The 11,961-nt window shown below is 36.4% G+C and overlaps 4 protein-coding genes across 5 annotated transcripts; 2 read left to right on the forward strand and 2 right to left on the reverse strand.

Annotated features, from left to right (window-relative positions):
• Window positions 1-165: 165 nt before the first annotated feature.
• LOC110008602 (mechanosensitive ion channel protein 10) lies at window positions 166-3,449 on the forward strand. Of its 2 annotated transcripts, none has more exons than XM_020680647.3 (5): window positions 166-1,970; window positions 2,054-2,177; window positions 2,316-2,609; window positions 2,690-2,892; window positions 2,972-3,148. In XM_020680647.3, the coding sequence occupies exons 1-5, from the start codon at window positions 493-495 to the stop codon at window positions 3,012-3,014; spliced, it is 2,142 nt and encodes a 713-aa protein (XP_020536306.1). In that variant the 5' UTR covers window positions 166-492; the 3' UTR covers window positions 3,015-3,148. The 2 variants fall into 2 exon arrangements, with proteins under 2 accessions (XP_020536306.1, XP_020536305.1); XM_020680646.3 differs by having other exon boundaries at window positions 168-1,970; window positions 3,000-3,449.
• Window positions 3,450-3,844: 395 nt separating this feature from the next.
• PSBX (photosystem II subunit X) lies at window positions 3,845-4,441 on the forward strand. Its single transcript, XM_020680648.2, has one exon. It carries the CDS (start codon window positions 3,958-3,960, stop codon window positions 4,333-4,335), a length of 378 nt encoding a protein of 125 aa, XP_020536307.1. The 5' UTR covers window positions 3,845-3,957; the 3' UTR covers window positions 4,336-4,441.
• A 167-nt stretch (window positions 4,442-4,608) lies between these two features.
• On the reverse strand, window positions 4,609-7,948 carry RPA1A (replication protein A 1A). Its single transcript, XM_012221631.4, has 2 exons — window positions 7,399-7,948; window positions 4,609-6,571 (listed from the first exon to the last, which is right to left on the reverse strand). The coding sequence occupies exons 1-2, from the start codon at window positions 7,656-7,658 to the stop codon at window positions 4,834-4,836; spliced, it is 1,998 nt and encodes a 665-aa protein (XP_012077021.1). The 5' UTR covers window positions 7,659-7,948; the 3' UTR covers window positions 4,609-4,833.
• A 765-nt stretch (window positions 7,949-8,713) lies between these two features.
• On the reverse strand, window positions 8,714-11,216 carry LOC105637942 (small ribosomal subunit protein uS3x). The gene is made up of 6 exons (XM_012221632.4): window positions 11,057-11,216; window positions 10,826-10,973; window positions 10,553-10,724; window positions 9,406-9,460; window positions 9,184-9,315; window positions 8,714-9,088 (listed from the first exon to the last, which is right to left on the reverse strand). The coding sequence occupies exons 1-6, from the start codon at window positions 11,084-11,086 to the stop codon at window positions 8,909-8,911; spliced, it is 717 nt and encodes a 238-aa protein (XP_012077022.1). The 5' UTR covers window positions 11,087-11,216; the 3' UTR covers window positions 8,714-8,908.
• Between the last annotated feature and the right edge of the window lie 745 nt (window positions 11,217-11,961).

Below are 11,961 nucleotides of genomic sequence, written 5' to 3' on the forward strand. Positions count from 1 at the left end.
AAATAACAATTATTTCCAACTTTCCATAACTACTACATATTAATTTATAGTTATTTTCTTTTTATATTTGCCCTTTTTAACAGATTTGTAATATTTAAATCGAAGGAAAGCGAGATATATCATGTATGTCAATGTCAATTTTCTTTAGCTTGTCTGAGTCAACTAATTGCAGCGCCACTGTTTCAACAAAACATTCTACTCTGTTTTCTGTTTTCTTTTTTTCTTTTTTTATAACATTTGCTTGTTTGACGAAACAGAATAACAACGGCGTCTCCAAATCCGGCTCTCTGCCATTGGAACAAAGACTTGAGCTTTAATATTGTAGCTATGAAAACAAAAAATCAAGCTCCCTTTCTTTCTTCATTTTTCTTACTTTTCCCTTAAAATTGTTACCAATTTTCCCGGGGAAAATTGAAAGTGAATTATTTTACGTCGATAAATGCTGGGATTTTAACCAAAGAAAAAGGAAACTAGGGTAAGAGCAAAGAAAGAATGGAACCCGTTGGAGGCTTGGTTCAGAAGAAAGAAACAGATGATGTCGTACTACAAATTTCGACGAGCCGGGAAGCTTTCTTTAGCGACAATAAAGATGCTAAAGCTTACTCTGTTTCAAGGAATTCCCAGTTGGATTCTTCTTCTCCCATACGTTCAAATATTGAGTTAACTGGCTTTGAGGATCCAAGATCGAGAATCCAAACACCGAAATTTACAAACTCTCCTTCTTCGTCAGACTTAGCAAGGCAAAGCCCAGTTCAAACTCCAACTTTAAACAGGCCTCCAAAAATTCCAACCGCCGAATCCATTACACCAAGAAAAGCGCTTGCTCGGTCTGAATTTTCAAAGCCAAAATCAAGATTTGCAGAGCCATCATATCCAAACGATGCAAAATTAAAAGAAGAAAAATACCGTTTGCTAAATTCAACTTTGTCCAATATTAGATCACCTAATGCAGCTTCACCGTGTAAAACGCCTAGTGTGTCTACCCCAAAAGATAACTTGAAATCGGTTCCAATTACCCCGAGAACGCCATTGGTTGGATCGCCATGGCCAGAAGAGGAGGACGATGAGGAGGTTTATAAGACTGCAAGTCTTAAAGTGGGTAAAAGAATGGGTAAGAAATGGAAAGCATTGATATTATTTGAGTTGACAGCTTTTGTTTGCTTTGTGGGGTTGTTAATTGCTAGTTTGAGTATTGATAGAATGCAGTATACTATGGTCTGGGGTTTGCAATTATGGAAATGGTGGGTGCTGATATTAGTTATTTTCTGTGGGAGATTGGTGACAGAGTGGTTTATAAACATTTTGGTTTTCTTGATTGAAAGGAACTTCTTGCTTAAAAAGAAGGTGCTTTATTTTGTGTATGGATTAAAGAAAAGTGTTCAGGCTTTTATTTGGTTGGGTTTAGTGCTTTTAGCTTGGGGTTTGTTGTTTAATCACGGAGTTAAACGATCCAGGCGAACTACAAAGATTCTAGACTATATAACAAGAGGTCTTGCTTCTTGTCTTATTGGGTCCGCAATATGGCTACTCAAAACTTTGTTTGTTAAACTACTAGCTTCTTCTTTTCATGTGTCTAGATTCTTTGATAGAATTCAAGAATCGATCTTCCATCAGTATGTTCTCAGAGCGCTTTCAGGGCCTCCTGTTATGGAGATGGCTGAAAGGGTTTGGAGCAGTAAGACATTGCCTGGTCAGTTGAGTTTTAATAATTTGAAGAATAAAAATGACGACAAAAAAGAAGAGGTGATTGATGTGGATAAGCTTAAAAAGATGAAGCATGAGAAAGTTTCTGCTTGGACCATGAAAGGATTGGTTAATGTGATTACTGGTACAGGTTTGTCTACTCTTTCCAACACACTTGAGCAGAGTGATGATGAGGAGTGTGAGCAGGATGAAGAGATTACTAGCGAGTGGGAAGCTAAGGCTGCTGCTTACAAGATTTTCAGAAATGTAGCAAAGCCTGGAACCAAGTGAGACTATTGACCTTCTAAAATTTCCTGCAATTTTCTGATTGTAAGGGTCAACTCACCTTTCTGTGTGTTTAATGGGCTAGGTACATTGATGAAGAAGACCTTTTGCGCTTCATGAAAAAGGAGGAGGTGGATAATGTGATCCCACTCTTTGAAGGAGCAGCAGAAACTGGAAAGATTAAGAGATCAGCTTTAAAAAATTGGCTGGTTAGATCTCTGTCAAACTTCTTATTTCAGCTACTATAAGCAGAAGCAAGAAGTTCAGATAATCATGATTTAATTCGCACTAGATTATTATATATGAACTTATAAACTAATGTAGAGCTTTTCATGTCTGGTTTGCAGGTGAATGTTTACAACGAGCGTAAATCGCTAGCACACTCCTTAAATGATACCAAAACAGCCATTGAGGAGCTGAATAAGCTAACTTCAGCTATTGTGCTCGTTTTGGTTATTGTTGTGTGGTTACTTATGATGGGACTTTTAACAACCAAAGTGCTTGTCTTCATTTCATCTCAGCTTCTGCTTTTGGGATTCATGTTTGGTAATACTGCCAAGACAGTGTTTGAGGCGATCATATTTGTATTTGTGATGCACCCATTTGATGTTGGTGATCGTTGTGTAATAGATGGAGTACAAGTAAGTTCTTAATCCTATAATAGTTACCAATTCAAAAGTTAAGTGAAAGCCAGCTTTATAGACACTTTGATCCGTTGCAGATGGTTGTTGAAGAGATGAATATTTTAACAACAATCTTCTTGAGATATGACAATGAGAAAATATTCTACCCAAATTCAGTTCTGGCTACAAAACCCATCAGCAACTTCTACAGGAGTCCAGAAATGGGTGACTCCATAGAATTCGCTGTCGATGTTTCCACTTCAGTTGAGACTATTGGAATTCTAAAAGCAAAGATAAAAGCGTAAGCCAAGACTTATAAAAATGCAGAGTTTTAGCAGTTTTGTTTTGAATGAATTGCTATATCTACTAATACACTACAGCTTATTGGCTTTGTTTTTGAGATTTCAGGTACTTGGAGAGTAAGCCTCAGCACTGGCGTCCTGGCCACAGTGTGCAGGTTAAGGAGATTGAAGATGTGAACAAGATGAAAATGGCTCTGTATGTTAATCACACCATAAACTTCCAGAATATTGCAGACAGGGGCAACCGAAGATCTGATCTAGTGTTAGAGATGAAAAGATTTTTTGAAGAGCTTGGTATAAAATATCATCTTCTACCTCAAGAAGTTCGTCTTAGCTATGTTGGCTCAGCTCCACCTCCAGCGCGATGATGGCCCTTATTCTTCTTGAACTTCAAATCATAAATTTTTGTTTTTCATTTCTACTTTGAGTGAGATCAATGGTTTGATATTTTGATGTCTAACACTCTTAGCTCTCAGAAATGTGTTTTTGTATAATTCTTTAATCATTTATATCAATGTGTAATTTTTCCTTTTCTTATATATTTTTTTTAGAATAATTTGGTTCCTATTGGGTGTCGAATTCTAGATCTCACCATCTCTAATACCACTAAGTTAAAATTTATTGGTTCAATTTGTAACATTTTGGTGTCTTTTATGCTTTTTTAATTGTGGTAAAAGATAGTTGTTGATATTTTAAAACCACAAACTTGACTTGAATTTGGCAGGCCTCTTATTGGGCTAACAAAACCCATTTAGAGAGCCCAAACAGAACCCTAACAAGTTTTTAGCCACATACAAAAATTGAGGAGGCATTACTAGAGAAGGAGGAACTGTTCCAAATATGAAACTTGATGGTGATTGGCCCAGTTAGATAACCTTATCCACTAATCCCAAATGGAGAAGCTGCCACATAGGACATCTATCAAGATGACAAAGCCCCAGTTGATATCTCAAATTTCCACCTCTCATTCTCGAAAACAGCCTTAATAATACCATCTTCCCAATTTGGACAGTAAAATTCACAAAAGAAGCAGCAGTTGTTGGAGAGAAAGAAAGAGAATAGGAATGGCCTCTACCTCAGCTGTTTCAATGGCTATGCCATTTACTTCTGCAACAAGCCAAAAGAGGTCAGTGGGGAATGTTCCAAGCTCAGAGGGTTTCTTCAAGCCATTGCCAGTTAGGTCATCAAAGGGTATGGTGACATCATCAAAGCCTAATGGGAAGTTTCAAGTGAAGGCTTCATTGAAGGAGAAGGCAGTTACTGGTTTAACAGCAGCTGCACTGACTGCTTCAATGGTGATGCCAGATGTGGCTGAAGCTGCTGAACTTTCTCCATCTCTCAAGAACTTCTTGCTTAGCATTGTAGCTGGTGGAGTTGTGCTTACTGCCATTGTAGGTGCTGTGATTGGTGTTGCTAATTTCGACCCTGTCAAGCGGAGCTAAGGAATATGTATAAATAGATTTCTGAGAATTCTGGGAATTCTTTTTTCCTATAATATCATGTTAAATGTATCTCTCTTTTGATTTCTCCAGTGATGATCTTTCTCTATTTCTTTGTGTTTTTTACGTCTCTTTATTTTGGTTGTAATTTGACATTGAAACCTGTGAATTCTGTTATTCCAATTTCTACTTTGGCCCATCACAACAAAGAAACATAAATTTCCAGCAAAATTCGTATAGTAGATCTACAATTTCGCAAACAGAAATTAGACATGCTTTGAGGCTTCAGCAATTAGGCAACGAAACTACGATGCCAGAAAAATATGAATTTCAATTTCAATGCACTTTACAAGTGATTACACCACATTAATTGAAGGGTGCCAACAAATGTATATCTCTGACAATGTTGATTTAATCAGTAACATGAAATCTCATCAAATAATGAATTTCAAAGAACCAAAGCTACTGGATCTAAAATTAGTTACTTCTGATTCAGAATATTCAATATCTAGGATGTTTCGAAATCAAATCAAGTAGATATCTGCTCTCTGAAGAATAGTCCACCTTGTCTGCCTTAACAACCGTGATCTTAACCCTCTGTTCATCACCATACATTTCCTCTTTGATCTTAAGCCTGAAGAGATACTGCTCAAAGAGTATGCTCCGAAGTATATCTGCAAATCTGGTTTCGTCCTGCAATTCATTTTTCAACAAGTACATTTCCTTTGCTGGGTAACCCAATATCTGTTCCCCCGATTCCTGAAAAGCTGTTACCCATGTTATTCCTGTATGGTCTTGAATCTGAGCCTGAAGAAGATACCTGTAATCGCACTCATCAAATTCTTGATTGCATCTATCACATTGCCATCTCGAGTTTCCCGACCTTGTCACTTTCTTATTACACTGTCTATCTCCAATCATCAATGGGCAAGCCGTATAACAGAATGTATCTGTCTTTACAAAAGTTATTCTTGCACTCACTGTGACCCAGTCCGGCTTATCTGATCTTCCAAGACCTTCATCCTTGATCTGAGATACAGTTTTACGTATCTCATTCTTGGGAGCACCTGGCATAATGTCTCTAGAAATGGACACAGAAGTTGCATTTTGCCCCCCTCGATCAAACCAGTCCTTCACACTATAGGCCTCGGGAATATCTGGATTGATGAAAAGCTGTGTCGAAGAGATTGTCCCCAAGGATTTGCCACTGAAATCACTAACCTTACCTGCTTTGACAGCTAAAACTGGAAAAACCCCAGAATCAACAATTTCTTGCAGCTTTTGACCTTCCTTATTGCAGAAATCTCCCCAAAGGGTCAACTCAACACTCCTGCCAGAACCATCCTTCAGATTCAGAATTCTTCTCTGAGTTTCCATACCATTCTTTCTCAAGATAGGAACTGAAGGATTAACAGATGTCACAATACCAATAACATCAAATATGGAATTGTTTTCTGCATTCTCGATTTCACTAATGGGTTTGAAGGAGAATTGCTGTTGTGGTATAGAACCATCTTCCTCAGTACAAAGATCCACGGTAGAAGTTGCCTCCAAAAATATCTCCCATTCATTCTTCAAATGGTTGAAATTCTTCTGTGCAGGTTTTAAGTTACCCTTTGAAACCAAATAGACTCTGCCAACCTCAATAACATCATAAAAACGGTCAACAACAGCATTGAAGCAGGTTACCCGTATTTCACCTCCATCAGAGTCAAGAAGGTCAAACGAAAAGACTTTTCCATCTCCTCGAGCATTGTTGTAGCGACGGAGATCCCCTTTTGCAGTTACTCTAGCCTTGATAGCCCATCTACCCTGATAAGGATTCAAAGCAGCAATTGGAATGATGCGAGCAGGTGCCTCATTTTTCATAATAGCACCATGATTTCTATAGTTCGGAGGTGGTCGGTATGCAGGTTGAACAGTTGGTTGGAAACTCTGCACGTTATTACCATGATTTTGGGCACTCATAGTGGATCGGGAACTTTGCAGATTATTGCCACGACTTCGAGAAGTAGGAGCAGGTAGGTTACTATTATTTTGGGCAACTAAAGGGGGCTGGAAACTCTGCATATTATTGCCTTGAGTTTTGGCAATTGGGTTGTTATAACCAACCCCAGTTGACTGCACTGAGTTTCCATCAGGTAATGCCTTCTGGGAAATTTTATCAGTAAACAATTTTGGATTTCCAAGTATTTCACACTCTGGCACTATAGTTTCCAAGTTCAGCACAACGATAATTCTGTATAAAGAGGTCAAAAAACAGAACAGATCATAAAGATTTGCTAAATATGTCTGCTGGATGTAATGACTCGTATATTAAAAAATAAGTAATCATTTCCATTATCTTTCTCTCTTTCCAATGTTTTAGTTCACTTCTCTTTTTTACAGTTTTCTTTTCCATAGCTTATCTAACGCCAATTATGATCTAAAAAATTCATTCAATTTTACATCATATTGTTCAAGCTCAAAGCAAAAGATTTTTGCATCCAGATCAAAGCAAAACATAAGTCGAGCAAATCAAATCTAATAATCATCAGAATAGAGTCAATCAAATAGGAGAAACGACACTTCAATTTCACATAAAGGAACAATCATAGGAAAATACTAAATTTACAAAGTCAGCCTCCATAAGTAAGTTTTGAAAGATACAGTAATCTTACATTCTAATTGCACTAATGAGAACATCACTGCTTCAATTTTGCAAGAAGATTATGCAATTTTCATTTCTATGCTTCAAAAATTCCCCAAACAAATCAAAATCCTATCTATTCCAAACAGTACTTCAGAACGAAGGCAAACTTTGTTTTCTAAGACAAAATAAGAAACGACAATTACTGGGAGAAAAGCATAATAATGCAATGTATGAAGTATAAAAATTAAGCTAACCAAAGATTTGCATCTGTAAAATTAATATTAAAAAATTGAAGTATAAAAATTAAACAATAGTTTTGCAAACAGAAACAGCTCCAACAACATTCTGACTGTGAATAAAAAATTGAAGCAAAATAACAATTGTGGGAAACAAAAGAGACGAAATCTGATAAGAGAAAGATAAAACAAACTGACTTGCGCTTTTGAACTTCGCTGCAAATATAATCTATCAATTGAATAACAGATCCTTTCTTGACGAGGCCGTTCCTAACTCGGTCGTTAAGCTGAGTAGCGAGCATAGCGTGCTGAGTGGAGACGGAATCGGAAATGAGGAAGCGATACCTCTCCTGCGCGCTACCTATCTGTTTTATATCCAGAACCTGAACCAGCGGTTTCATGTTTACATCGCCGCCGTTTATCAGCGCTATCGCGTTCGGCGTCAAATTCACAGGCATCGTCTTAGATCTCGTAATAAAAGACCAAAAAATAAAAAAGCAGATAAATGTAGAAAGAAACGAAAATCAGAGAGGATTAGGAGCAAAAGAAACCCTATAAACGGAAATGTAAAGGCAAAAGAGGAACTAGAAGAGAATTCCGTTAAATTTTAGCTTCTAATAGTTCCGGACATTGATGATTGAAAAGAGAAGGAAAGAAGCAGTGAAAGATGCACGATATAAATTTGGAGGGGGAAGAATGGCGGGCGTTGGGGACGGAAAACATATGACTCGCTTTATTCATTGATTTATTAAGTGCTTAGCTTAAATTATTTTTTTTTAATAATCAAATTTTTGAGCGAAAACAAAAATTATAAACAATTTTTTGAACAGGTTCCGGTTCACATAACCACCAATTCTAGTCTAATCCAGATATTGGCGGTTCTGTGAACCGGAACCTGAACCTGAACCTGGGTCCACTTCAAAGAGTCTTTTATTTTTCTTTTACCGAGTGAAAAATATATGGTAAATAATAAAAAAAAAAAAAAGCTTACAAAATTGAAAAATACTTTTGCTACTTATTTTTCTAATTTAGTATCTACTAATTAATAAGTACCAAAACCTAGAACTCTACTTATATTATGTATTCGTTACATTTTATTTTGTTTATTTATTATTTATTTTTTGAATCTTTTAAAATATTTATAAGATTTCTAAATTTATACACACAAATAATTATTTCTCTGTTTAGAAATTCAATTTCAACATAATTATTTTTCTGCTTAGAAATTCAATTTCAACATAATTATATTCAAATTCTATTATATATTTATATCAACTTTTTATTATTCAAATTTGTTGTCCGCTTAAAGACATCCCATGTTAGAGGCATGTGATCTTATTTTGTATTTATTAATATATAAAACTTTATTTATTATCATAAAATTTTTTGTAGTTAAAATGACTATTTTTAACTAATGGAAGTGGTTTGGAAAATAAAATGAGAATAATGAAATTTAATTACGATAAACGTGAAATTAACTTAAATTCCATTTTTTATTTGTATACGTAGAAGATGAAAAAAAAAATCCCGATAAATTTAACAGCTCTTGTGAAACATAATATTCAATGGCTCTAGTAAAACAAAATTTAGTATCACTTGACAAAGGGTATCAAAAAGTCAAAAGAACTAGCACGACGCCATCGTCACAGATAAGAAAAATAAAGCTCATTAAATAAAAATCAGGAAATAAACGGCATGGGCTTTTAGTCTAAGCTACTGCTACTGGTACTGGGACCTCGATCTCGGTCGCCACAACAGGTACCCGGGCGTACTCCTCTTCCTCCTTGGGGGGATGGATCGTGACCAAATCTGGTAGAGGAGTTGTTGGGCCCTGCTTCCCTTTAGGATCCCAATCAAGCATTATCTTGACCTTGATACCAAGAACCCCCTATTCGAATTAACATCCACAAACTCGATCAGTGAGGCAATGAAAATTACCAATAGAGAATAACACTTGGGCAAAACTAAGAAAATGTAAACAACCTGTCGTAGGAGGACATGTCTCACAGCAGAATCAATATAATCCTTTACTGGTTGGCCAGATGAAATCATGTATCCATCCTTGAACTTCATGGATTTTGCACGCTGTGCCCTTAGTTTCCCACTGACAATTACCTGATCATAAACCACCAGCATTAATCATACAAAATCAAACACTAAAACACAGAAGTGTAAACATGACCAAGGAAATCGTTATGGACAAACCTCACATCCCTTAGCACCACTTTCCATTATGAATCTCAACACACCATAGCAGGCCCTAAATAATGGACACAACCACAAAACAATTAACAACAATTTAGGACTTGAAAATTTGAACTCTACAATTATATGTTCATCCCAAAAAAAAAATTTGCAAAGCTGGACAACGCTGAATAGACCAAATAGCCTGAAAGCAACAAATAATTACAGAATGTAAGACTTCATGAACTCACACGGCAACAGAAGAACAAAAGGCCTAACAATGTATCCTCCCTACAGTTGCTAGATGAAAACAGAGTTCCATAAGAATGACAGCATGAAGGAGCTTAGTTAATCTTGTCATCTTCCGACACAAAGTTGGTAGAGGAAGACCAAAATGCTTTGTAGATGACATTAAAAATGAAAAGACCCAGAAACAGCAGAAAAGTTCTAATTCACTAGTAAAATGTTTAAGTTGTAATTACAATTTCAAAGTTGATGACCTAAGAATTCTATTGCCACTTTAAAAAACAAAAAGCAATTATAAGTTACCAAAGACCAAGAAAAAAACTATGACTTCTGGAAACAGAAAATTTATCAGTTCTATGGATTATTGAAAGAGTCAGCAGAAACAAGAAAAAGGTTACATGCAGTCCGATCTCAACAAAGAATAAAACCAAAGGCATATATAACAATATCTCCTCAATAATGTTACTGCATGAAAATGAGAACATTTCACGAGGATGATGGTATGGAGGAGAACCGTACATTTTGTCATCTTCCGACACAAAGTTGGCAAGGACATACCAATCTGCTTTATAGATGACATGAGAGACACAAGCCCATACATTAACTCTAAGAATCGTCTATAATTTCATCATGGAAATCAAAACACCCTCCCATTACAGGGCCAAAAGCTTCAAAAATATTTTTGATTATTTCACAACAGTATTTGCCAATTTAGAGAGAAGCCGCACACATACAAGGGAATATAATAACAAATAGGATAATCATGTAACGGAGTGGACATAAGCACCAGAACTACCCGTCCAATTTTTCCCACATAAATAACATTTTTACTACTGCTTAAAGTAAATCAACTAATATGATAGATATATACTGACTTAAAATTAAAAACTCGATCAAAATAATTGAGAAATGATATACATACCTACGAACAGCAAGACCACCGAGAAGCTTGTAACGAAGAGACTCAGCCTGAGCAATGGCGCAAAGGCCTCTGCTGTTAACTTTCTCAGCATAGAGCTCCACACTGTTTTCTGGGAATTTAAACCTCTTTTGCACCACGGAGGTCAGCTCTCTGATCCTCCTACCCTTATCACCTAATGACCTCAGTATATAATAACCATATTCAATCAGCAACACCTCCAAATCCAAATCACAGAACTCAAAAAGAAGTGAAGTAAATATAAGCATTTATTACCTAGAACGTTTTGGGTGCGAGTGGCCCTGATGATGATCTCGGTGCGCATAGGAGTGACCCTAACCTCAACACCAGAGTATCCATCCTCGGCGAGCTCTCTGGTCAAAACTTCGTTAAGCTCGGCGAAGAAAACACCGTCTGCAACAAACTGTGACACCACAATTACAAAACGATAGCCAATTATCGCAAAAATGGGTAAAAGGGTACGAAAGTAGAATAAAAAAAAAAAACCTTTCGCTTCTTGCTCATTTGGGTCGCCATTATGGATTTAGATGGATAACTTGCAGATGCGAAGATCTAAGACGACAGTAGGTGGCGCTCTGAAAACCCTATGTTGAGTGAGGGTTTTTATGCCTGAAAAGACTTAGGTTTATATATCAAGAGGGTTTCGATCAGACGGCTAAATGTAATTTTAGGGTTTGGTAGTCAACGGATGCGATTGTTTGAAGGGTTTTCTCCTACATTTGGGTAATTCGGATCTCCATATCGACTCACTGGAGACTATAGAACGCTGCGTTTTGACGCCTAAGATGGGCCTTGTAGTTGCGACTATGATCCACTAGACGGGGATCAACGGCCCAAATTGGGTAACTCATTCGTGGGCTCGCCGAATATCCAGTGGCCACAAAATAAAAAGTTATTTTAATTAAACTTTTTTCTTTTTCGGCCTAAAGGAGTAAAACTACGCGAGTATCAAAACATGCGATCTTAATTATATAAAACGATGTACCGTTTTAGGCCAAACCGCGATACGGATAGCTCGTACCAGGCGGTCCCACATCGAAAACCACATGGAAGTTTGTCTTTTACTTTTTCTTTTATTTCTTTCTGGAATGTATAAGTGCCCACCAAATTAAAAAGAAACCATATATGGATGGGTTTGGTACTTCTGTCCAGCCCTATACATAACACATTTTCGAAGTGAATAAAATAGGTTTTTTGTAATTTTTTTTTTTAATAAAAAAAATGCATTTGTTGATAATTAGAATGGAAAGGAACTTATTTTAATTTTTCAAAAATTATAAAGAAAAATAATAGTTTGAATGTGAACAAATCTAACCAAAAATTACCTAATAAAAGGAGAATAAATACTATTTGTGAGTTGCTCAATTAATTAGAAGAAGGAAACAACTTTT

Source organism: Jatropha curcas, chromosome 8 (assembly GCF_041381405.1).
Source record: "Jatropha curcas cultivar XTBG-Jc1 chromosome 8, XTBG_Jcur_1.0, whole genome shotgun sequence".
Lineage (NCBI taxonomy): Eukaryota > Viridiplantae > Streptophyta > Magnoliopsida > Malpighiales > Euphorbiaceae > Jatropha > Jatropha curcas.